Raw genomic sequence first — 24,347 nt, 5'->3', positions numbered from 1 at the left:
AATAGCTAGTTGTTATTATCAGTATACTATATAGTGCAATAGGGGAAATAAAACTGCAGCATTGCTTTTTTATCTTATTGGGGAAAAGGTGGTTGATGCCTCTGTTCTTGTACACAGGAAATCTGCAAAGCAACTGAGCACAGAATGTGCTGGCTTCTCCTGGGGCGTATGGTGCAAAAGTATCATGCCAACAATGATGACAAAAATGCTGTAAGTTGTGGCCCATTTCTTTTGTCTTTCTGGTGAATACATTCATTGGTATTGTCAGCTGTACAGTTTTGACGCAAATACTTTTCTCACATGCATTAGATTCATCTTTTTAGTCTCTTATTTGAAGAACAAGCCGCATGCTGTTGTCTTCTATGTTGGTATGCCAGTGCGGAATTGCATTTTGAGTAGTTTTCGTGCTACGTTTTATCTTTGGCAGTACTTAGCTTAACATTTATCGTTTGCCACTATCTTCTATCTCTGGCTCGTGGCTTGCATTGTTGCAAAGAAGACTAAGCATCAATCAGTGGAACCAACTGTGCAAGCACTGTGAAATCGTATATCTTACACTTCATCACTGATTTTGCTTTTTAGGCGATAGCTTTCTACTTACTTTTTATAATCTACCAAGCATGAATAAATGATCTTTCAAGAAACTTCTTACAGTGCGAATCGTTATTTTGATATACATCTTAATGACACTGGCTTGTCTTTTCTGAGGGCTGATTTGATTGGCTTATTTTGGAATAAAAAAAATTCAGGGGGGCACTTTGTTTGACCTAAAGTGCGGTGAGGTGAAAGCCTCTAGCGCGGTGCTGCTGCTTGTGTAGCCTATGTGTCGTGAAGATGTTGTTTAAAGACTACACAATTGTTCACTTCACGACACTTTCGCTGATGTTCATTAGCACGCGCACGCCTGTTTGCTGGAGACGCAGGAGAGCGTTTAGGCAACATCCTTCCAGATCAGCCTTCAGGAGGCATCTGGCAGGATTGCCTGGAGAGCGCTCCTCTCGAACGATGATGGCGCCACTCACTGACGTCACACGCATGCACAGTAGGCTGAAACACAGGTGGAATGCCTGCTGGCTCCTTGCGCATTCACAGTGCATTATCATATACTGAGTTCCCAGTTACGACATACTACACCAGCCACTAGCAATGCCTGTTAACTGTTTACTGATTCCCTAATTAGCCAATTAACTAATTACGTGTTAACTAATTAATTGATAACTCATTACTATGTAACTGTGAGGAAACTTGTCTGCTTACATGGAGGAATGCAGGAATGCGAAAGCATGTGTTTTGAGGGAAGGAAAAGTTTTTGAGGAAAGGATGCAGTAGCTCTCAGATCTCCTCAGTGGACACCTCAACCAGGTTTGATTGACAGCTGTAGTGTGACACTTTTCTGCAAACATCATATCCCAGCTGGCGAGTCATGAGCCTATAAAGGCTTTCGCCTTAATACTGTTGCTCCTTTACTTCAGGTGCTTCCCATCTTCAATACAGTCCTCCGACACATTACCACTTTCCTGGGCAGAAACTGTGACGTTGAGACGGTGTCCTACCCATCACTGTACAGCAAGCCACAGAAGATGAACTATCTTATCATGATGCTGAAGGTGAGTGATGCCTGGTAGATTATTTCCTCTTGATCTCTGTGGCTTGATATTGTGACCTTGAAGTATACTGTGCCTTCAGTGGTAAAGAACACCTCTCCGTTAGCTTATTGTTTCAAGACATAATGCTCTCTGCTTGGGGAGTTCTCATAAGGGCTAAATCTTGACTGCTTTGTTAAATATGAAAGCATTTCTTACTTCATGTTTCTGTTACACAATTCTGCTAAAGTTGTTTTTTTTTTCTTCTTTCATTTCAGTAGGTACAAAAAATAAAAAATTGAGTGCATGTTAGTAGCTGCTATCTTTTGTTGTATGAACAGCTTATTGTTTATGCTACAAAAGCTGGCGGAGCACAACTGACTGTGAAGCTCTAAGCATCATCAGCACAGCTAGTGAGTAAGCACTGCTCATAACAAGTCTCTTCATTCAGCATGATTCTATAGGCAAGCAGTCGGAAGCATACACGGTGCATTTAAAATAGGCTGTGATCAACAATTGTAACATGTAGTAAAATACAGTGGCTTATAAACCAGCTCAGTTCGAGTGCAACGTTAGGCACTCTTTGTTGGCATTGCCAGGTCGTTACATGAAACAAATTTGAAGTTCACTGTGGAATGCGCAATTCCATTTAATATGCTGTTGCCCTACCTGGGAAACTTTTGTGGGTTACTTACCTGTTTTATAACATAGTTACCTGGTAAATACGTGAAAACCGTCTTTTACTTTACTGCGTTGCAAAAAAAAAACTAATGTTAGGAGTGAACATGACTTGTATGTTTTGACGTCACTGTCTGTGGAAGCCAAAACGGAAACACTCTAGCAAGAAAACCTGACCTGTAATAGATGCACACTGAGGCATATCTTCTTCCCACATTCTGTCATTCCTAATGCCCTCTGCTCCATCTTCATCAGCAAGAACAAAAAAACAAGGAGAAAGTATCCGAAAGCTCTCTGTATTTACTCCTTTAATATAAGCGTTTTGGTGCTGTAGGCGTGGCTATAGCGGCGTTAGTGTTGGAGGCATTGGCATAGAAAAACAGGAGAGGTGGACAGCTGAGCGGTGCTGCACCGTCGAACTAGCTTAGCACCAAGTCTCGCTCCGTGGTGCCTTCTGTGGGCAGCAGTGCAAAGTAGCACCTCTGCAGACTGCCGCTTCTCGGATTTGTGGTACTCTTGGTGCGCAGTGGCGCACAAAACGCTGCGGAAAAACTGAGAAAGCTAGAAAGCCTGCTTTTTTTTCAAGGCACAAGGGAGAAGATCCCACAAACTGCTGTTATACATTGTCAAATTACACAGGCGTGGTGACCGTCAACCATTTTTTTTTGTTACTGCTTTTCTTTGTAGGCTCTGAAGAATGCTGGTGTAGTGGCTCAGATCGCCAACCCCGAGTTGGAGGGTACACTCCTGGCCTGTGCTCAAAACAGGGACCTGCCTGTTCCAGTTGCAGTGTTTGCAATAGAGGTAACTGAGTGAAGGATTCATTAGACCCTTTCAAAAGTGTCAAGGCGGCTTCAAAGCAGTGCAGCGTGATCAATAAATGGTGGAACGGTCAGTTTTTGTTGTAGAAAATACAGGTGCACCACACGTGTTTTGAGACTTTGAGATGTTAGCATGGTTCCTGTGATCATAACACATGCCACTAGCTTGCATTGGTGAGAACATTCAACACTTTTTTTAGTGTGCAACAAAGCAATACCAGCTCGCAGACTTTTTAAAAAGGATCTATTGCTCTATTGATGGTCATACTTGGATGTTTTTGGTAACCATAAAGTAGTCTTTTGCTAACAGGAGGGCCACCTTTCCAAACCTGTTATAAAGGGTTTAAGAGATGTAGCACTGTGAAGAAATTTTCAATATAGAGATGTGGCACACGTATTCGCATGAAATAGAAACAAATTTTGGCAAGTGCTAGTTGTCTATCTCAAGCTGAACAAGAGGTATTAAGAGTAATAGCGGTTTCTGCAACTACAAGACCAGCTATCTCAGTACAGTTTTAGTGTATCCTAATCATAGTTATTTCTCTTACCATTTCTGAATTGTCAGTTCATTGAAGTTGACTAGGCATTCTTTGATCACTTACTTGCTGATTCAAAACATAAGTTAGAAAGTTGCTGGGAAGGTTAAGCAATGCCCATCCGATATGTGTTCCTTTCAAGCTACACACGGCATATTCCTGGTTGATACCAGAGAACAAATGCACACAAAAGAAAACTCTGCAATGTGTTTGAGCACGATGGACAGTGCAGTTTTCCTGTTGAGCTCTCTGACTATGCATATCTTGCAATAATTCACAGGCCATGCATGAATTCCGACCGACGTACGACACCTTGTCAACAATGACGAGGGGTCTGCTAAGCGACCGCACGAGGCCATGGGAACTGCGGATAGCTGTATACAAATTACTGACCAAGGAGCCGGATCGCTGGAAGTTTGGCAAGGCAGTCGCCAATGCACTCGACAGTGAGCCAAGACACTCTGAGCTGGTCGACTTCGCCATTTCGGACTTCCTCGACTCGCTCCCCTCAGAGCTGAAGACTGCATTGGAGCAGGGAAAGTTTGACAGTGACAGTATCATGTAAGTCTTTGAACACTGGTGGCCAACAGACTGGTTGTGGCTGTTATTCTACTGCAGTGGCACAGTAGTGGCTTGGTGGCACATCTGTCTTGTATGTGGTAGGTGCTGGGTTCCAATCACGGCACCATAAGGAACCTGCTGGTTACTTTGATGGGTGTAAACATTCCCTGACCACTCTTACGGAGGTGTTTTCTTCCTGGAAAACGCCCTGTACCCTCAGCTGGGAATCGCCCCCACATGCACATATCGGGGTGTTTTAAAACTACATCGCCTTTGAAATGACGTTTGCTTCCATGTGCTTCTATGGGTTCTAAACCTACTTTTCACCCCCATGGCATTGGCCTATAAAAGCTCCTTTTTTGGTGAGAATGGTCTCTTTGTGATTAGGAAGAGTTACAGTTGAGCCCACTTATAACAGCCAGAATTAATAACAAATGCTCGCTTATTACTAAAAATGATGCTGCTGCCGCCAAAATGTGCATTAGTGCAATGTGACCGCATCTCAGATACAATGAAAAACCGTATCAGCATAAATTGGTTAAAACGAACGAGGAGGTGCCATAATTTGGCCCCACATTCGGAAAACTCGCACTTCCAGTAAGCGCAGAGATTGAAGAGAGTCTCTGATTGCTCATGACACCTCCTCACGAAAGAACTTGTGGACCAAAAACTCAATAAAAAAGGCGATACATTGCCGGCAAAACAGCACAGTTTTACCAAACGCTGCTGTCGAAAATGCATGCCTTGGAAGGTGACACCTGCGCTGATAGAATGCACGGCTAGCTTTTGCATTAACGTCCTTCTGTGCGCGATGATGGACAGCAGCGACCGGCAGGTGCCCTTTGTTAGTTGGCTAGTTGGTTCATTAGGGATAGGCAAAGCAGTGCCAAGAGCACGGATAACAGAGAGACAACACATGCGCTGTCTAAAAGTGGTTTACTTGCATGTGGAATACAGAGTGGTTTATTTGTGATTTATTACCTCTGAAAATGGTTTATTTGCTTGTGGAATATAAACATTTCAAGAAACAAAAAGATTAAAGTACCCCAATGGTTTTTGATTTTTTTTTCTTCTTTCTTCGCCAAGAAACATATGCATAGCCACTCTGGAGAGCTTTGAAAGGGCTGTGATATGGTTTCCTCCGAGGAAGCCAGTGTGCATAACAAGCTTTTTCAAGAAATGAACGCCAATTTTGTCAGAATGCTTATTTCTGGCTGCAAAATAAAAATTCCATTTACTACGAACCTCGAACGCAACGAACGTAATTCATGCGACCATCGAGTTCATTATAAGTGGGCTCGACTGTACATTAATCTATACAGACCAGCTTCTCTTTGTCCTCAGTGTCCGTTCAGTGTCTGTTTTTGGTAAAAATTTATCATTTGGCTCTTTGCTGCTGTGCTGAGGTTTGTGCAGGCGCAAAAGATGCACATATTGCTGAGAAAATTTGAGTTCTGAATCCAGCATTTTTTTTTCCGCCATGAGATTCAAGCTTTTGATATAGATGATGAAAAGGAATCCGTGATCATGTGGCAATGAATGGCAGTACTATTCTGGCCTAGAAGATTTGCGATGAAAAAAATCATTGACTTCATCACAATTAGTTTGTGAAACCATCCTGTGGTGGTGATACCTGCATTTCAGTTTCTGTCTTTTCTAGCTCGTAAAATTCTTTCTCTTTGTCATTAGCACATGAATCAGTGTAGTCTAGCCTCAGTTTGTCGACAGTATCCATTCAAAGCCAAAATATTGCCGTGGAACTTAATTCAGGCAAAAACTTCTCATTGCTGTGAGCAGAATGAGTAAATGCACAGTAGTCATTATAACCGCATTGTGCCCACCACAGCGGCATGTGCTAATGTCACGAGAAAGCTACGTAAATGCCTTAAACAAGTTTCTTTTTAATGAGTGCATTTTTATTTGAAGCTAAAAGCTTCCAGCTCTTTCAGCAAGCCATCTTTTGTTGACTGAGTCGTCTAAAAATTTAGCACTTTATTTATTACATCCCTTTTTAATGCACTGCTGTACCTGTGAAAATTATCTTAAGCTTTTACCCAGCGGTGACAATGTGACAGACTTTCAGCTTGGTATCATATTTCCAGCCCTGGAGAAAAGCTTTACACATCGGAGAAGCACTACGGTGGCACTGGAACTGGAAAAATCCGCAAATCAAACCGCCGCACTTTTGAAAGGCAAATCAAGCTGCCCTTCATGCCAACAGAACTGAGCAACTTTGCTGTCAAGACGGGCTCAGAGGAGATATTTGGTGGCTGGCGAAACCTGCTCTCGGACTTCTCCCGAAACGTCACCTTGCAGCTCTTCGGCACTGAATTTCATTTTGCCGACACCACCATTTTCTTCAAAGGTGAGAGAGAATGAAGGCAAATTTTAGCCTAGTTGGTATACACTGTTGGCATGTTAAAAATGGCGTCTGTGTTGTATCTTCCCTTTGTCCTTGCAGTAATGTTGTTTTTAATGTGCCATTGTCGGAGGTCTTGCCTCTGGTATGCTTAGCTATATCTCTGCGTAACTGTATAGCTTTTAATGAATTGAGAATTTCAGTGGACTAGGTGTGAATTATTCATTAGTTCTCCAGAAACAGGGCTAAAAATTCTGTTTCACTCAATGAAACATGGATTTTCAAATGCAGGCTTGAGTGCAGTATGTTTAGACACCTCTGGTAAGCTCAAAAGTCATGGGACTGAGTTTTTGCATGCAGTGCATGCTGATATCTGTAGATTTGCTGTAACTCTACATCTTATGAAGGGCTAATTACAGCTGCTAGCTTGCAGACACCTTATCAAGGTTCAAAGAAAGTACGTTTTTCTGAAAATAATCTATATATTTTTTTTATCTTTTATGTCTATAATTAGTCTGAAACTTAACAGAATAAGCACAACAGAAATATTCAGCACTGTGGGCAGAGAAACCAAGTTTTCACATTAAAATTTGGCCACCCTTCCGCAGTAGCACCACGAACTCTGACCTATAAACGCCGGTACATACATTTTCGGTCAGTAGTTTGCTTGCTTTCTTGTGTGGGGGAGTTGTGTGGCAGATACCCTGAAGTAGGGCTGAGAGCGGTAGCTTCACATTAATTTTATGGCGTGTCCCTTCCACTGTGGTCAGATAAAATTCAAAAATGTCGCTCGAAGGAGGTCTCCAGCCAATGGCGCACAAGCTCTTTTGATAATGTTGTGGTCAATCGCCTTGCATCTGCTAGCAACCTGTGATACTGCACTAGCAGAAGCAAGGCAGTTGATCGCAACGTTGCGGCAATACGTTGCACACCATTTGATGGGGGGGCCTCCTTTGAGTGTAATTTTCCACTGTCGTTTTCAGTCATATCCAACGACAAGGCTTCAAAAAACACAGATTGCTTATTAACATACTCACAAATGCAAGAAAGACATAAGAGTCATCAGGGTTACTGTTGCTTAACGAGTTCAATAGGAGACAAAAGTGTTTTGGCATTTTCTTCCATGACAACAGCAGTGCTCATTGTAGTCTGCCTTCACCTTCATTTTCCTCATTGGGGGACGTGAACGCAGCTCAAGTAGTGCCACACATTGTCTGCACGCCTTGCAGAGATCGAGCAGTTTGTGCTCGGAGCAGCCAAGCTCAAGGACGGCGAGTGGCGGCCAGACTGGGAGGCCTTCTTGAATTTGCTCATCCCCGAAGGTGGAGCGGCCAGGCTGAAGCGGCCATTGAAGCACTTCCCCAAGCTCCAGCAGGGGTTGAAGAGCCTCCTGGAACTCATGCCGCCTGCTGGCCGGATGTCACTGACACCAGTTGTGGACTTGAACATGTTTGGTGAGCTCTGGATGGGCTTGAACTTAAAATGGGGGCAGCGCAGCAAGCCGTGCAAAGGATAATGATAGGCATAATGTTAAGAGACAGGAAGAGAGCAGGGTAGTGAGTCAGTGATGTCACTACTGAGTTCACTAAGAGCAAGTGGGCATGGACAGGGCATGTATTTATTTATTTATTTATTACAGATGCCTGCAGTGCCCGGATGCATTATTGCAGGGGGGGAAACACAATGACTTCTGCTCGTTTGGCCGAAAGTGCACAGGACAACAAAAATACAATACAAATACAACTACAAAAATACAAGTACAAAATACAAGTAATAATAGATGAGGAAAAGCATGCACTGAAGGAGAACAACCGCGCTCCAAAAAAAAAAAATCTAATGAAATGAAAAGACGCGCAAAAGAACTGCGCGCCATGTGACACATCCGATAAAAATGCGCGGAATTGATCGTCCGTGCAGCACTCAGTGACGCCGGCCGGCAGCCTGACCACACATTGATCATCCGTGGAAAGAGCAAGGTTTTGTAAATATCTGCCCTACATTTAGTCTCTGGGATCTTCCATTGATGATCAAGTCGTCTAGAGAAAAGGGAGGTTGAACCAGGTACCGGTCTTTTTCAATGCTCAGGTTTCCAAAATAGATGCGATGCGTGATTTGCAGCGTCAAATGTTTCCTACGGTTAGCTAAAGATCCCCAACCAAGGTGGTTTTTAAGAGACGTGACGCTAGTTGATAAACTGTAATTATTGGGCACAAATCACGCAGCATTATTCTGGACGCACTCAATCATGCCAGATAAGTAAGCAAACGGGGGGTCCCATACAGGGCAAGCATATTCAAGAATTGGTCGTGAAGACGAGGTAACATGATCCCTTAATGGTTACGGTGTGGATTCTAAGAGAAGGCAAGTGTAGCAGGGGGCATCAGAGTGTCAGGTGGGTGAATGAAAAGGGGAACTTTGCGGGGATAAGTTGGCCGCATCTGGCACAGGACATAGTTAATTGGAGGGATACGGGAGAGGCCTTTGCTGCCCTGCAGTGGGTGTAGTTAGGCTGATAATCAAAGGAGGTGTGCAGAGAAGGGGTAAAGGGAAGTGCTTTCCCCCTCAAGTGAGCATGGGAAGGAGGTGCAAATTTTTTTTCCCATGTTATGTCCTGCTGTCCAGAAAACTTGGAACAGGCACTAGCATGTGCACGCCTATGCTGCTGCTTATGATGAGGAATTTGCAGAACAGGAGGTTGAGGGTAGAGCAGCACTGGCTCTCAAACTGGTTTTTGCAGAACCCTTGGGTTCCCTGTAGTGCTCCTTTGCTTCCCTGAGCATCTAAATCCATGCATGCCTCAACCCCGACCTTTCCTTTGCCCACTTTATTTTGGGACTAATCATACTGCAATTGCTCATAGCATAGAGTTTCCTTTGCAGCCGGCGATTGTTTTTAATTTGACTGTTTTTTTTTTACAGGCTGTCCATCTGCATGCGTTTTGTTTAATTGGGATCTTTTATAGTTCTGAGCTCTCAGTCCAAAATTATGTGCACTGATGTAACAAATGCAGCAGTTATTAAGAGAGGGCTTCACTCTGTAATCAGCCATATGACAGGCTAAGCTAAGTCCTGTGGTCTAGAAAGACTGACATTGCTGAGCAGTGCGTGCTGCTCTCGCTGAATTTGAACTGTAGCTGGCTGCTGTAGACTCTTTCCAAAACTTTGAATTCTGGTCTCCGTACACAGTGAAGCCTGGCTAATAATAATAATAATTGCTTTTTGGGGAAAGGAAGTGGCGCAGTATCTGTCTCATATATTGTTGGACATCTGAACTGGGTCGCTGTAAGGGAAGGGATAAAGGAGGGAGTGAAAGAGGAAAGGAAGAGGAACCTTGGCTATATAAAGTGGATTCGATGCAGAAGTTGGGTGCAGTGCTGGAGACTCCGCATGCAAGTCTGATGCCCACATGTGAACCCTGCATGCGCCTGTCTCTTGCTGCAGTCATGAGTCTCTTTGATAGAGGGATTATGTGCAGCACTGAGAAAGCCATGAGGCTTGCACTAGAGGTATCCAACAGGCCACTTAGCTATGGTGGAGGAATTTTTGATGTGCAAGAAACTATAATTATGGAGTATTGCATATACCCATTGAGAGTATTAAGATGCTGGCTGGCGCTTGGAGAAAAATTCGCCTAACGTTTATCATTGCAGTTGCATGTCTTTCAGTAACAGCTGATGTGGTGCAAAATGCCGATGCCAGTTGAAGTGTTTGCTAACTCTGTGTAGAGGTGTGGGATGTCTGTTGTGTTTATGCTGCTGTGTTCACACTAGTGCCATGGGTATGTTTGAGTGGACGCTCTGTACTGAGAGTGTTGCGAGCAACTGGTCACAAAGAGCTAGAGTAGGGGTGTGGTGTACATGTGTGTCACAGGTGTGACCGTGCATCACAGTCACTCCATCCGTTTAAGGCGGGCGTTCGGCGCGGCAGGCGCAATGTTGTAAACAGGCGAGGGAAACTGTACAGATGGCGCTAACGACGACATAATTTCACGTAACGTGCCAATGGCTGCCGCTGTAAAGAATTGAGCGAGGTCTGGCTTCAGCGCAGTGGCTAGTGTTTACAAATGAATGTGAAATTCAGCAAGCATGCTTCCCTGCAAAGTGCATGATTAGTAGCCTTGAAAAGGTGCCTACTTGCAAGACTACTTGATTGATATGATTCCTCATGCTGCAATCTTTGTTGGTTTCTCATTACTGTACTCAGATCACGAAATGTGCAATGTGAAAGAACTGCACAACTTTTGCTTTGAAAAAATATCTACCTTATTCTGCAAGCCTAAGCTCATGGGTCGGGAAATAACATTTCTTTCAAGACTGCTTCGTTTTGATCAAGGCAGCATAACATAGACCCTTAAAAGTTAGAGCTTCCTCAGACTGCAGGCGAGATAGCTGCAGACAATCGGTGCACAAGGCACACCATCTAGCCACCATTTTAATGTGCTTTTCATTGTGCCAGCCTATTGTTATTAAAGAAATAGGTAACCTATTGAAAAATACTCCTCTAACGTGTGAGTAATTGGTGCCTGGCATTTAGTGGTATTTCGTTTGCACTTGTAGACCAATGGACAAGCCACAGGTCTTCAAAACACAACTCTTTGGTGTGTTGCCTCTTGTTCTTTGAGAAATGACAACTAACATCACAGTGTGCCTTCTCGCAAAAAGGGCATGCTAAATGTTTTGTGCATGTTTATTTACCTGTATGTGGTAGCCAAGCCTAATCAAGCATCAGGCACAAATTTGTTATCCCTAAATGATAATATCAAGTTTGCCCTCAATTGTATTAACAGCATCCTAATGGCTGCCCAAAGACTATCTCTGCCCTTGGCTTCTGTTCATGAGCTATGTGGCTTTATTTTTTCTTCCCGCACTTTAATTGGTTTATCTTTTCCTTTGAGTAGCCTCAGGGAATCAATAGGTTACGGGGTAAAGCGGCTAGTGCAAATAAACTAGTAAAAAAGCTAGAGATATACTCTAGCATGTCAGCAAGAAAAAAAAGTTGCAAAGCTCTGTGTGAAAACTGAAACTATATCTGTTAACCTTTTGAAGGGAAGTGGGACACATGTATCCGACTTGTTTCAAGTGCAAGCGAATAGAAAACGGTGCCTTTACGTAGCATATTTTGGCATGCTGAATACTGCTGTACAATCAACCAAGCCGTTCAGTGCATTTTCATCTCTCTCTATTAGGCCTCCCTGGTGTTCTTTGTGTCTTTACAAGCCTGGGTGTACAGTTCGACACGACCCAGTGTGGCAAGGGAAAAAAGATTTTGAAAACTTGCTGAGCGTTTGAGCCTTTTCCATCTGTCAGCTGTGTCACAATACTTCTTGAAGCAATTTTCAATTCTAAAGCAGATTGTCTTATATGCCCAAAACAGTGAGGTATGGATACGTACCACATTTCAGGTCTTTTTACTGAGTTATCGATACCGCTGTGTATTCATTTTTTCTATAAACTATAAAACCCGTGGTCTAAACAGCTTAAAAGTGATGTCAATCAATTTCTAGAGCCCTATTTTACTTATTTATTACCTATTATTTCTATTTGACCATTTCTACGCATAATCACAAAGTGAACAAGGGAGGGAGAACCTCAGGGTGGCTCGCTCTCTGCCATGGGCTTCATTTCTATGCATGTAAGGCATGCATACAGCTCGTGCCTTAAATTGGGTTAAGACAGTCCTGGGACAAAGCCACCAGTAGCCGAGACATATGCAGTAGGTGGTTCTAGTGAACGCTGATTTAGGGGAAAGTGGTATGCAGTCTTTCTAGCTATGGTAACAAGAAGAAGACATCAGAGCTTCTGAGCGAATTCAAAAGGATTCTAAAATGGCCAGGCTTAGCTTGGTTAAGCCAAGAATGCGTTGCATATCTCGATGGAGTTCCGTGCTGCTCCGTTGACTCGATAGGCTATTGACACGATCGCCATTGAAACTGCCCGTGTAGCAGCGCTAGATCGCCTTTGAGTCGATAGACTATCGGTTCGAGGGCCCTCGAAATGCCCGTGTGACAGGGGTATAAGACTGTCCCGGCGAAGGAGCGCAGCTCTTTTATACATATGCCGTGACGTCAATCATAGCGCAGCGCCCCTAGCGGGAGGAGCGGGAGTCAGGTGGTGGCTGCGGGAGTCAGGTGGGGGCCTAGCTTTTCCTCCGTGACGTCACGCGCCGGCGCAGCGCCCCTAGCGGGAGGAGCGGGAGTCAGGTGGTGGCTGCGGCCGCGCGCGACCGCGCGAGTTAGGGCCCAGCTTTTCCTCCGTGACGTCACGCGCCGGCGCAGCGCCCCTAGCGGGAGGAACTGGAGTCAGGTGGTGGCTGCGGCCGCGCGCGATCGCGCCAGTTGGGGTCCAGCTTTTCCTCCGGCTGTCGTGACGTCACGTCACGTGGTTTGGTGGCTGCCCGGCCGCGCCCAAGGGCTGAACTGAGTGATTGCAATATGCAACGCATAAAAGGAACGTCGGGTTATGATGGTTTGCTTCTTCACCTCGCAGGCACTGACCTGACATTCTCAAGCTATGGCGACATTCTGTCTGCCTTCATCAGCATGTTTATGCCACCTGAGCCACTGCAAGAGCTGCTGAAGCACCCACGTTCCGTTGATGTGACACGGACCATTCGAATCATCGAGGCGTACCACCAGGTGCCCACCATGATGGGTCTGCCACTCAACTGGACCACCAGTGCTACACTGGTGGCGTCCATGAGAACAGAAGCACACCAGACCAGCCCAAGCAACCTTGCTGTCAAACTCCACCCAAGGTTTGTGTGGTGCAACTTCATCTCCATTTTTTTCTCTTTTTAATGGTGGTACACATATGCAGTTTTTATTCCGAGTAGATTGCAATGTGCCATCAGCATCGCACAGCAATTTTAATTCTTTTCTTATGTACCAAGTGCCACTTCTGTATTTTCTGCACAGTGCTTTTCACAAGCAGTGCATTATGCATATTAATTTCTTTCTTTTTTGCTAAACTTTCAGCCCCTTTATTATATATCAGTCAAACTACTACTGGACTGCAATGAAGCTGAGCTATTTCATTAAATGTAAACAGAAACCAGAGGTGTACGAAAAGTTTTATTCTGTTAATGTTAAGTTAAAAAGAGTGTCAGTACACTGTGTCCTTAAGTTAGTGCAGTACGGTGAAAATTCCTCCACATTGGTATATAATTTTAGTACGAAAAAAAAAGGGCAGTGCATTTTCCTTGGCCACAGTTTGCAATTTAATAAACCAAACTCTCGCTTTGCGTTTTTTTTTACCTCTATACCCTGCAGAATTGTTTGCTCTTGTTCTTGTGTCGTTTTCAAAATGAGCCTTTCATTTCCCTCGCAACTTATGCAACTACAGTGGGGCATTGACCTTCCTGAATCGCATGCTGCTGGACTTCCCGACCAAAACGCGCATGGGAGTCCAGGCCAACAGCTCAGCATACACAACGACCCAGCTCAACGCCGAACTCAACCTCCTGCACCAGTCTACTCGTATCGAGCTTGAAATTCCGAGGAAAGAACAGAAGATCCTCCAACTTGTGTGAGTTGAAGTCAAACACTGCTTCACACCCGCTGGTTTGTGACATTGTGTACCTAGTCTGCCAGCTTGAAAATTCCACAAAATAAGGCGCTATTGTTTTACCTCAAAAAAAACAAGAGTTATTATTTCAGCAGTCTGAATTGGCCTTTTGGCAAAACATCGGAGCTCAAGACCTTTGTGGTACACCAAGGCACTTTGTGTTTGTATGTTAGGCCAGCTAGTAAAAAAAATTAGAGAGCAAGTTAAGAGTGCTTGCAATAAGAAAATCTTTATCTTCTTTTCTGTTTGTCAGTTCTTTAGTGATAGTAATCTTCAATTACTGGCCATTTGATGAAAATATTGGAAAGCCAGACTAGTTACAAGACTAATGATTACAAATGTTATCACATATTTAATTAAGATACAGGGCTCAAAACAAGTCTGCTCATCAGTGCTTAAACTAATTTTATCTCACTTTCATCTTTTCTATCTTTTTATTTGTCTTGGATACCTTTGTCCACAATTACCAGCTGGATATGGCAGCAACCTTATGTTGGCCTGTTTCGCTCGGCCGTCGAGCAGCCAGTTGCTGAGGAGATATGGCTGAATCATTCAGCATACTGCTTTAAGGCGTCGGCAGACAGGACTTGAGCCCGCAGTTTGCACTGCTGCTAGCAGTGAAGTCATTCTGTCCTGAGGGAGCAATTGCTCATTAGCATCCACCCGAGCACAGCTATATGGCTACAAAGGAAAGCTGTACAGCACTCACAGAAGGTTTGCAGTAGAAAAAAAATTCATCCTGGTTCGGGGTTCAAACCCGAGACCATCGCCTCTCTGGGGCATTCACTCTCCCAACTGAGCTCACCATGAAAGCTAGCAGATGGCAGGGTGAGGTCAAATTGATCAACAACTTGAAGCAGAAATGATGTAAGTCCGATGTGCTGTCAGGTAATCCCCCAAAAGATGAGTAATTTCTCCCTTATTAAAAATTTACTCCACCTTGAGGATTCCCATAAAACACATTGGACTTATTCTATTCTGCCCTTTAGCGCAGTTTCCTATCTTTATCTCTTACAGTAGCTACATGCAGTTCCAACCAACTTCAGCTAAGCAGACAGCTTGACTTGAACTACACTCGTTGACGCAGCATGAGTATGACACTTGCACACATGTTCACTGTATTTGAACGCCTTGATGGGCGGACTAAAGGTTGTCCACGCACTCCACAGCTCTTAACAGGGTCTCCAACAACTTTTTCAGCCCTTCTCTTGTGGCTCTTTCATTTTTGTGCCGTCCTCCCTGTGTGGCTTCCTTTTCTTTAGGACGGCTATTGTTGCATTACCGAATATAAAATGTTACTACTAGCTGCAGTCCTTTTTTAAAAAAGAAGAAGAGGGAATTCTCACAATCAGATTGTTGACAAACGATATCTGAATGCCAATCATGTCTGCATAGGATTATTCTTGGAAAGAACTCACTGAGGGACAAAGATGCAGCGGCAGGCGCAGCAAAATAAAATTAGATGAAAGGCAGTCAAATGCATGCACGATCCAGACCTGCCTAAATGCAGTGAACATAAATGTGGGTTCTGGGTCTTAAGAGTAGCCGCCATGGTGGCTCAGTGGTTATGGTGCTCAGCTGCTAACCCAAAAGAGGCGGGTTTGATCTCAGCTGCGGTCGTCGAATTTCGATGGAGGCGAAATTCTAGAGGCCCGTGTGCTGTGGGATGTCAGTGCACGTTAAAGAACCTCAGGTGGTCAAAATTTCCGGAGCCCTTCACTACGGCGTCCCTCGTAGCCCGAGTCACTTTGGGACGTTAAACCAGACATGATGTCCTATATTGGTACTGTTCCGTTCCTTTGAAGCGATGTACAAACAAAACTAGATGAACGAAAAACCTTTGAAATGAAAGGTAGTGAAAAAAGTTGTCTTTACTGATATGTTGGTTCTTCAGGTAGCGCACTGCTTCTTTGCTTATGTGATGCAATGTGCCACAAAGCTTTGTGATGTTTGTTTTTCCATCTTCCTCGTTTATCTCCGCCAGCACACATCCTTAAATTGAGCGCAGTCAAAAGAAACAAGTATTCTCATCTTCCACTACTGCCAAGCACACTTGCTGCTGTCGTCGCTGCTGAGCTGACTTTCTTTTTTTGGGAAGCACAGGTTTGCTGAAATAAGCAAGTTTCAATTCTGTGCTAGCCTTCTTGTCATCTATGACTTTATTTCATGCTTATTGTCACAACTGCATGACTACAGGAGCATAGTATTTGGACTGCCGAGCAGTTTTTATGGTGTTAGCATTTAATTAACATGCTCGCAGCTTTTCTGTCATGCAGGCAGTCTGGCAGTTAGCTGTGAACTATGTATGGCACCTTTTTGTGCTCACTTTTTGTGCCAGGCGATTGTCACTCAGCAGCATCATTAACATCATAAAAATTTTCCTTTCAGGCGTACCAATCAGATGATCAAGCATGACCGTTTTGAAGAAATGGGTGACTGGAATTTCCAGCGTGTCAATGTCAACTGGTGCACCGGCGATGCTCTAGGGGGATGGTCTGGCGTGCAGTTCTGTCATGACCGGTCGTACGCCAACGTTACGCACCTGATGAGACCGTGGTTCCTCATGACAGCACCTGCTAGCTGGCAGTTTGTGCTGAAGCCATACAGCGAGTAAGCTCATTTGTGCTTCATCAGTTGTTATCTGTCTCACTATGCACTGTAATGCTGAACATGACTGCGTCTCACTGCTGTCTGGTTTTTAAAGAGTTCAATTCAATTCAATTTATTCAACATCTTGAGGATGTTGGGTGCGTCGACAAAAAGCCAGAGAGAAGGCTTGGCAGGGGTCGACGCACCCTACAATGAATTGACAGCAGCATCAGGATGGTATACAGAGTGTCATATATGTTAATAACAGGATCATTACATGAATATGAAAATAAAATAAAACGGCAAGTAAGCATACAGGAAAGAAAATACAAATAATAAGTACAACTCTCAGTTGGTAATAAGTTCAACTCTCACGGTACCTAAGTGCACACAAATTTAGATGCCTTATTTAATGAGGACGGAAGAGTGTGTGAAAGCATTTGGCGACCATAATTCCATAGTTGACAAAGAGAGCCTTATCTGTGTCGATAGGTTGCTGCATTCTAATGGCAAAAAGGCTACTGTAACAGAAGCGGAGCTTTTATATTAGCTAGAACTGGAACGTAATGTTGGTGCCACCACTGCGAATCGTTTTCGCGAGCAAACTGGGATGAAGAAAGAAATTTTTTTTTTTAATCCCATCTCTGAGAATAGGCTTCATGCATTCTAACTTCATTTTGCTCTTAATTACCAAATGGTGATCATGTGGAGCTCTTTTCGCGATTGATTTCATGCATTTGAGTCAATAAGTGGCAGGAAAAAATGCTACATTTTAAATCCGATTTTCTGAGGGATAAATGCATCTTTTTCTGCTGAAAAAATAACATGGCCAGAAAGAGCTGCGGAATAATTTTTTACAAAGAACAAAAGTTAGATAGTGAATTGTCCTCGACAGGCAGTGCTGTGCAGAATGGCTTCATGAATGGTTAAAGGTCGTCAGCTATTTTTCTTTTCTGGCAGAATTTCGAGCAGCTCTTTAATTTGAGCTCATCGGTTATTCATTAATCAGTCATTTGATGCAAGTTGTATGTAGATTGTTTATGTACATGATTTTTATGTGTAGTTTTAAGTCTTCCATCTGAAAGCTCAAACTTTAACTCCTATATGACTTCAGAATTACTATTGCCCACCACTTATTCTCATGAAAGCTTGAACTAAACAAAGTAGAAGTAAAGACAGTTACACAAACCCTTAGTCTATTGCAGTTAAGTCAGGTAAGTTGGGCTAGGTAAATTAATTTAAAAGGCATATTTGCATGGCTTGTTTGATGCTGCATTTTCATGCTGAGTGTAGGATACTGGTTGGGTGCCTTAACTTCATTTGGCTAGTACCATTGTTTTATGGTGGCACTTAATAAATATTCATTTTCTTTTGCAAAGTCAGATATTTGGCCAATCTTAGCAGCTTGACATTTTTTTTTTCTTTTCTTTCCCAGAGAGATAACGTCAATAGGCGTAGATGCTGTCCTTCCATCGAAGCAAAGCCAGCTCAAGATCGACTTGTTCACAAAAGGTATGCAATATATTCACAGTACTTATGCTGTTCACACTCATGGATTCCTGCATCTTAGCATGACCTCATTGAAAGGTTTTTTCAAGTCACTGTATACGCCTGGTATGTACTTGTCAAGTGGATAAACAGTATCCATCTTTAATAAAGAGCAATATTAGTGCAGGTTAATGATTCTTTTTTATACCTACTGAAATATCCATTATTTTTTGCTTCGGAATGACCACATGTTTCAAGGTAAATGGATACCTACGTTCTGCGCCCTGAGTATGCTCGCTGAAGGCTGCTGTTTTGTCTTCGTGCAGAAAACAGAAAACTGATTTTTCACCAGCCGGAATATTGATGGCACTTGGTCACCGATTTTCATTCTCTGGCGGTGCGGGCTGTGCAGTTTTCTTTTTTAGCTCTTTTTCTAAGCCCATTCTACTGTTTGTCTGGTGTACTGACACTCCATGGTCACTCCCATGGGATCTGACTGCAGATTCTTCTTTTCTACCCAGCGCTCTTGGTGAACACATCTTTCTGTCCACAGATTTATTTCACTGATCCCGCTCTTGCTTCTCCGCAGAGAGACAGAGAGCAATGTGAATTAGAGAACAAGCATGCATCAGGGATATCCTAGCCAACATCAGGACGAAAAAATTAACTTGGATACAACTTGTAATTCAGTGGACAAATAACCAATGGTCAGTCAGTGCAACAGAATAGTTCCCAAGGAAGGGAAAACGTAGCCTGGGCTGTCAAAACATTACTTGGAAGAATAAGGCTGTGAAGTTTGTTTAGACAAGGTGGCCACAGCCAATTCATATGGGTCAGGAATCATTAAAGGGCATGAGCAGAGATCATTATCCTGCAGCTGTATATAGTATTCCGGTTGTTGTTGTTGATGATGGTGGTGGTATGATAGTGATGATGATGTAGCTTGATGGTCTTTTTCGTTTTCTGTACTCTCGATCTCCGGGTCTTGCTTTCTTACTAAAATGTGTCTCCTGAACAGTTTTAATTACTTCTGAGAGTACATCACATGTCCAACTAGAAGATAGGCATCTCGGAGCCCTTAAAGGGACGCCGAAGGGAATGTCAAGCCCCGCTAGATCAAGCAGTTAGTGTCCCAAAATTGCACATAAGTTGTTTTTAGTGAGAAAACAGCCTGGATAAACCAAAAAATTACATCAGAGCAACAAAAAATCTAGTGACACACTCTAAATTTCTCGGTAACAATGCCCCAATCGAATTACTTCTTCGCCAGCCGCAGTTGGCTCATTGCTTCCTTATACAACACCTTTTGACGGGCACGTGCCATCGAAATAGGAGGAAAATAGAGCGGCGAGTGCTGCAAGATACAAGAGTGCCAGGTTTCGCTTGGTTTGCATGCCGCCCGGGCAGTCTGCATGACGCCACCGTGCACAGCAACTTCTGAAGTGGAAGCCAAACACAAGCTCCCGGGGTCATTGGCAGTGTTTCTGACCCATGAGGCCATCGTTTCTTGAGAAAACAGCAAACAGCATGGAGGCACAATCTGCTGATAACCTTTCCTAACATCAGCTGGTGTGGGCCCGAACAACATTTCCAAGCAGAAATATCGCTCACACAAAATACAGAAAGAAGCTGTCTGTATTATTGCAAACTTTTCGTTTTCTGCTCATAGCTGACCTCTTTTTTTCAGTAATTGAAAATAACAGCGGGGACTAAACTCTAACATAGTGTTCAATAAGTGCTATGAGTGAAGTCTGAGAAATGACTTTTTTTGACGATCTGGCTAGCTTACAGCATAATAATAACAGTTACTCAACAAAAAGCAGCGATATCAGGTATGTACGAGCTTTTCAAACAAAGTACAGCCATCAGGTGCTTTGTTTTCAAATTCCTAACTTTCTTGATTTGCATAGCGGGTCTTCAAGATCTGGCTACACACTTTGGTCTGCTGCGTTCTGAGTAGGTTTTCCGTTTCTTTCATTTTCCTTAAAAATGCGTGTTTATGTATTGTTATTCTGAGTGTACATTCACGTTATTTGAGTTGTTAATATTTAATTTTGATCATTGCTAGAAATCTTTGCACGAATGTCCATCTACGCATATAATTTTTCTTTTTTTTTTTGTACTCTGTTGCTGCCGCTTTCTTCCAGTAGGTTGGGAGCACACCCCTAACATCGCATATGATGTTGAAATAAAGGTATTCGCTATTTGTATTTTTATTTGTATCGAACGGCTGTCTGATTGGCAGGGCAAGCAGCTTCATGCATTTCCATTTGTTTCCTCTGATTCACCGAGTGCTTCAGAGAGTTGCACGTCTTACAAATGACATAATACTGCTTGCACTGTGTGAACACGTAAATGATGGAGGAAATCACGGACTTTGCGGTTTTCTCAGCAGTGCAGTCGCCCTTTTGTGGAGACAAAATGCGAGAAGTGTTCTCAAAGAGTAATCTGCTTGTCTCTGTTAGTGTCCCTCTTCAGTTTCCCAAAGAATTGTGAAAACATTAACAAGAAGACATGAGTGACAGCATTGAAAGATTTTCAGTTCAACAAAACTGAAGTGAACACTGTAACGAACTAAAGGATATGTTTGCTTTTGAGGCTGTGGAAGAAAGTTTTGAGTGGGAAATTTAAATCAGTAGCATGTGTCTTAACACTTTGTGTATTAGACAGTTAACATACAGGTTTGTGTAAGAGTTGAAGCCCTAATGGAATGTTGCAGTGGTATGTAGGTAAAAAAATACAGCCGAGTTACTTAACCAGGCAAAGAAGCCGAGCTAACCTCCCGATTTCTTCTTTGCATAACAATAAATGGTGCGCAACTAATGACTGCTAGGCATGTGTAGACTACACCTGCAGTCAACCAAAATGTGTGTAGGCATGTATTTGTTTGCTTGTTTGTTTTTCAGTAATAATTTATTATTTATATACTAGCACTGGAAACTGAGATTTGAACAAAATACTCATGCAATAGCCATTGCACCTTGATGTCAAGTTTTTGCAATGCTCGTTTATCTGTGTGCGTTTACTGTGAATAAATACAGCTGAACCGTCATTGGGACATTTACCTAAGCTAGAAAAAGTGTCAAATGTCTTGTTCATCATTTTATGTCCTCAGGTACAGCTGTGAAAAACCAACTGACTCTCCAGGATAAAGGCAATGGCTGGTTTGAGATGTTTGTCCCTGATGCACCCTTCTTGAAAGCATCAATGAGGAAGAAGACAACTGATGGACAAGACGGCAGCAATGCTGTAGCGACCGAGTACATTCTTGGATATGGGCCCGGACAGCAACTTGTTTTGACCTATGAGGTGAGAAGGCACAGAACAAAACAACACAAGCCTCACTTCTCCTTAGTCTATCAAAATTCTGAATTCAGTGTAAGTTTATGAAAGTTCTAAATGAGACAGGCACTTGTGCAATTATTGGATCTATCACGTAGTTCCGAGATGTCTGCTACAGTTTTATTGAATATTTTCAAGCATAAAATTCATTTGGTGTGGCAAATTTCTAATAGAATTAGCATCTTTTTTTGCTTGCAACTTTTTACAATGCAAAGGCACGACTAAACTTGCATAGCCCCAGTAAAAAATTAATGCACACTTCAGTCACCTCACCAGAAATTTGAAACTTGAGGCAACTACATTGGTTGCCACCTGGTAGATCTGGTGTGAAAAAAAAAAGAAAAAAAAAGAGGGGGGTCTGAGGAAAACATTTTCATTAATGAAGTCACAGTTATGAAATCTTCGGGGAACATGTATTTTTGCGTGCTGATTCCAAATATGGAATTTAATTTCATGTGCAACAATTTCTTGAGCACTTATGCAATATGTTATGTAACTTTTTGTGGAGAGCTTTCAAGAAATCCTGCTGCAGGGAACTTGCTAGAATGCATGCCATTGGTTTCCTTTGACATTAAGCTATGCAATAAAGCTAAGATTACCATCCTGGCTGCCATAGAAGTTGAGTTATAAAATTTTGAAGTTCTCACTTCAGAAACAGGAAGACAAATTTTTCTTCCCGTTTGTGAAGTACAAAGTTCAAAACCCAGTAACTCAACTTCTGTGATAGGCAGGATAATAATTGTACCCTTATTGCATAGCTTGTTGTCAAGACAAGCGGACGGAATACATTCTAGCAAGTTCCCTGCAGCAAAATTTCGTTAAACCTATCGACAAAAAGTTACATAACATATTGCGTCAAGTCCACAAGGACTTGTTGTACATTAAATTCAATTCCATATTTGGAATCAGCATGCAAAAATACATGTTCCCTGAAGACTTCATAATTGTGACTTCATTAATAAAAATTTTTTTCTAAGACCAGTTAAGCTCCGTCTTGAGAGTATGACGCAATTTCATTAATGTGCTAATGCCAATATATGCAGAATTGGTCATTCTTTACTTTACATTCATAGATTCCTGGGATTCCTCATATCACTGCTGGCTCAGTGGTGCAGTGGCTAAGTAATGCGCCGCCATTGCCCTGCACTGGCATGTGCTGCCGCCGGTGGGGCTTCTGTGACCCAAATTTCTCTTCCTGAGCAACCTCTCATGACCAGTCATTAATTTATTTTAACTACTACATTCCACGGTGGGCAGTTTGCTCACAATCCAATGGGCAGGTTGTGATGATGCCACAAGGTCACATGACCTATGTGGCCCGCGCAGGTTGCCAAAGTTGCCAGTTGCTCCGGCTGCAAGGCTTCCAACGGTCACCAACGTCGACCTTGATGCCGTACAATATTTTTGACATGGGGTACTAACACTCTCGCTTTAAAAGAGTGAACCATTCGTTTTGTAATCTGGCTGAAACTGGCATCCACTTCACTGCTTGTGTAAATTGCCCCAGCTCAGTCCAGTGCATAGAAGCACATAGCAGTCAAGAGCTGAAGTTGTCATTGCTGGTGCTTAAGAAGTTTAGAATTTGCAATGAGCCTTCAGCTCAATGGGAAAACTGCCTCATAAGGAGAGGGCACTATGTGTAGGCAGTAATTATTGGTTGAGCAACATTCACAAGACATTTCCTGCAATATTTGTCTGCACTGCCATACGTAATGCTCGAAGCTCCTTCCAAGGGAAAAATGTTGCTGAATAGCTATAAGCTTTAGGGGGGAAAAGAATGTGTGTAATGTTCTGGGGCTGCATCGTCCACAAACCACTTTCTGCAATACTTTTGCGTGACACAATTTTATCAGTGCCTGCTAGCATTTGTTGACGCGACTGCATTTTTTTCTGGAGCATAACATTTCAGCAGGATGGTTCAGGTTCATTCGAATAACATGAGCCATGTGGCTTCAGCACTGCAAGTGGTGCTGGGTGGTCTGTCAGGTTGCATCAGATTCACTAAAACACAAATGAGGGCATCACTCTTTCCACTGGCACATGCACAGAAACACAGGTAACCCCCAAGCAGAATGGCTGTGTGAGACTTTCAAAAAGAATTTGTACAAGGCTGCTTGGCTTTGTTTTTTTCAGCCTTGTCGATTTTTAATCTTGTATTTTTAACGCGAAAGCGCTGTTGGTCTCATAACCTGGAAAATGCCGGTGTGTGATGAAGCCTCAGAAGATAGTCACATGACGCAGGAAACGCCAGGAAATAAATTAAACTTTGATTGAGGCTGACCTTGTCCAGCCTATAGAAATAAAATAAATATTGCCGCGATGCTTTCGAACCCGCTGCGGTGCGAGCAGATCAGCTTCGCTGGCCACTGCACGAAAGCACTATGCTACTACCACAGCTGATCATGCCTCAGGCTAAACTGCAGCACACTGTCGCGCTGTGTGCAGCACATCGTCGTCTTCATCAACTTCCATCTGGGTGCAAGTCACAAAAGGAAAGGAAACGCGCTTTCAATCGTGCTTTCATGTATGTGGCATTGTTGTCCACCTGCAAAAAACTTGCTTTCGCACAGTATTTCATGGTTAGCAATGGTAAGCCACCAGAAATTTTTTTCTGTGTTTGCTCTTGTTTTAATAATCGCGTTTTTTAATCTTGGCAACCAGCAGATGATTAGACTGAAGTGACGTCCTGTGCCTAGGTTTGAATGAATGTGACCACAACCGAGACAGTATCTTTGTGCACAGGACTGTGCAAAGCTAAGGCAGTTTTCATGTTAAGTAAGAACATAAGAAGTTTGAAAATAACTAAGAATAGTATCCAAAGATAAATAA

General features: G+C 43.0%; 1 protein-coding gene across 1 annotated transcript in view; it reads left to right on the top strand.

The window, feature by feature from the left end:
• Positions 1–24,347, top strand: part of LOC144111094 (uncharacterized) — a 90,007-nt gene that overhangs the window by 14,771 nt on the left and 50,889 nt on the right. The window contains exons 10-20 of the mRNA XM_077644234.1: positions 118–210; positions 1,473–1,607; positions 2,949–3,065; positions 3,899–4,179; positions 6,282–6,544; positions 7,768–7,992; positions 13,023–13,290; positions 13,878–14,060; positions 16,488–16,709; positions 18,124–18,200; positions 21,292–21,485. Coding sequence (XP_077500360.1) covers positions 118–210; positions 1,473–1,607; positions 2,949–3,065; positions 3,899–4,179; positions 6,282–6,544; positions 7,768–7,992; positions 13,023–13,290; positions 13,878–14,060; positions 16,488–16,709; positions 18,124–18,200; positions 21,292–21,485 — 2,058 coding nt within the window. The remainder of the gene's footprint in view (positions 1–117; positions 211–1,472; positions 1,608–2,948; positions 3,066–3,898; positions 4,180–6,281; positions 6,545–7,767; positions 7,993–13,022; positions 13,291–13,877; positions 14,061–16,487; positions 16,710–18,123; positions 18,201–21,291; positions 21,486–24,347) is intronic.

This window comes from Amblyomma americanum, chromosome 11 (genome assembly GCF_052857255.1).
Source record: "Amblyomma americanum isolate KBUSLIRL-KWMA chromosome 11, ASM5285725v1, whole genome shotgun sequence".
Lineage (NCBI taxonomy): Eukaryota > Metazoa > Arthropoda > Arachnida > Ixodida > Ixodidae > Amblyomma > Amblyomma americanum.
The sequence above is the reverse complement of the archived record's forward strand: the minus strand, read 5'-3'. Positions and strand labels throughout refer to the sequence as shown.